This window comes from Arachis ipaensis, chromosome B02, assembly GCF_000816755.2.
Source record: "Arachis ipaensis cultivar K30076 chromosome B02, Araip1.1, whole genome shotgun sequence".
Lineage (NCBI taxonomy): Eukaryota > Viridiplantae > Streptophyta > Magnoliopsida > Fabales > Fabaceae > Arachis > Arachis ipaensis.
In genome coordinates, this window is record NC_029786.2 from 1808477 (window position 1) to 1810884 (window position 2408).

The 2408-nt window shown below is 36.2% G+C and overlaps 1 protein-coding gene across 1 annotated transcript; it reads left to right on the forward strand.

Annotated features, from left to right (window-relative positions):
• LOC107628112 (WRKY transcription factor 22) lies at nt 391-2272 on the forward strand. Its single transcript, XM_016330920.2, has 3 exons — nt 391-954; nt 1141-1251; nt 1379-2272. The coding sequence occupies exons 1-3, from the start codon at nt 557-559 to the stop codon at nt 1905-1907; spliced, it is 1038 nt and encodes a 345-aa protein (XP_016186406.1). The 5' UTR covers nt 391-556; the 3' UTR covers nt 1908-2272.

A 2408-nucleotide genomic window follows, 5' to 3' on the forward strand; every position in this document is an offset into this window, starting at 1 on the left:
ATTCTATTGACCATAAAATTTTTTTCCTAAAAATACAAACTAATATATTTCTCTAACTTGAGTGTGTGAAAATTGAGCCTAAAAAATTTAGATATAGAAGTAGTAAGAGTGATATACTTTAATATGGTAATTTTTGGTATCTTTTAAAACCGTAGGAAGTATAAACCTCTTACAAATCGGACCGATTTTTATACTTATAACAAATCGGAGTGTCCGACTCCTACTTCTCTAATTAAATGGTTCGACGTTTGAGAATAACAATCCAATAGTCTATATTTTAAAAAAAATACCGTTACTATTCTAATATCAAAAATAAAAAAGGGGAAAATTGAAAAACTGTCCACTTTCTCTCTCTATATATACTTGTCTTTTTCTCTCCTCCTTTTCAATAGCATCTTATCACTCTCTCTCTCTCTATCTCTATCTCTTTCTCTCTCTCTCTCTCTCTCTCAAACCTTAGAAAAAGTCAGCGCCTTCTTTTGTCCCTTTTCTCACACCAACACATCTTTTGCAGACTCTGTCTCTTACCCTTCTCTTCTTCTCTTTTCTTTCCAACATGGACGACGATTGGGATCTCCACGCCGTTGTTAGAGGCTGCGCCACCATTTCCTCCACCACCTCCACTACTACCACCACCACCACCACCACTTCCTACCAACCTCCACCTTCTTCTTCATGTGGGTTCTTTAACGAACAACAAAGCAATGTTTTTTCAGTTTCCAGCAACCACCCTTTTGAATCACGAAGCTCCGTTCAGGAACTTCAGCATAATCATAATCTTTGCAAGCCTTTCTTCTTCAAATCACAGCCTTTTCAGTCTTTTCAATCCTCTTCTTCTTCGTCATCACCACCCAATTCAGCTCTGACACAACAGAAACATCAGCAACAGAATTGTAATAACGGTAAGAACCCTCACCATGCAGGTTCAGCTACCACCCCACGATCTAAAAGAAGGTAAATTGAGTTCTTTTTCCTTCAACAAATGAAATGGAATCAGATTCCACTAGAAAATTCTTGAATTTAGACTTAAAAATCTTATCTTTTAGCATGTTTGGTAATTGCTTTCATTTTGTTATCTGAATTTTTTCCCCCTAAAAGTATTTTAGAACATGCCTTTGATATGTTTGATGAAATGCGCAGGAAGAATCAGCTTAAGAACGTTTGTCAAGTTTCAGCTGAGAATCTCTCCTCAGACGTATGGGCATGGAGGAAATATGGACAGAAACCCATCAAAGGTTCACCATATCCAAGGTTAGCTTTCAATTTTGAATGTTTTATTGATCAAATAAAATCAGCACAAACAAAAAAAAAAAAGACAAAGCTTTGAGCTAAAGGGTTAACAAAGATTTGTTTTGTTTTTTTCATGTGTGATTAACAGAGGATATTATAGATGTAGCAGCTCAAAAGGATGTTTGGCTAGAAAACAAGTTGAAAGGGACAGATCAGATCCAACAAAGTTCATAGTTACATTCACTGGTGTACACAACCACCCTGCTCCAACTCATAGAAACTCACTTGCTGGCTCTTCACGCCAAAAGCTACAAACACCTGAAATAGCCACTACAGGGGACACTGAAATGGTCCTCACAATGAAGCCGGCCTCGATTTCGGCTTCTCCTTCCACTTCAGGAGTGGAAGAAGAGGCTGAAACCGAGGCCACACCGGCGCAGAAGTCGGAGAGCGAAGAGGACAACATGGAGGATTATTTGATGAATGATGATGATGGTGGGATTGAGGAAACTGAGTTTGGTTCACCAGATATGGAGATAACTGATGATTTCTTTGAAGGATTGGATGAACTGACAGCAGCCACAGATGGAGACTCATGCTTTTCAACAAGTGTTCCTAATCCTTCCCTTCCTCCTTTTGTGGCCAATAGTGCTGCCACTGCTGCTGGTGGTAGCTGACTAATTGGCTTCATCATTTCATTAGATTACTAAGATCAGATATGTTTCAGTCTCAAAGAATCTTCATAGGATATATAGTTTATGAAAGAAGCTTTTAGAAAAAAAACAAAAGAAGCTCCAATCCACATCTTTTATGAGATATATTTCAAGATTTCTATATAGAGGATAGAAAAACTTGATTATTTTTACTTTTTTAAAGTAGAGGAAATGATGCATTTGGGAGGAATATTAACTAACATTGCCTTGTTAATGGGAAGGAAAGTGCTTCCCATATAGTATGTATATAGAAATAAGGTAGATTTTTGGTATTTTTATGTTTTATTAATCTTAATTATGAAAAATCAATTGTTTCAACAGCTTTTTGGTTATATCACTTATTATGTCCATGCTTTTATTTCTTTTAGTACTTCATCCATCGAACTTGAATTGGTCGAGTGATTAGTATTTTAAATAAATGTCAGAGTTTAAAATTTTTCTCTATGTATATAATAATTTATTACT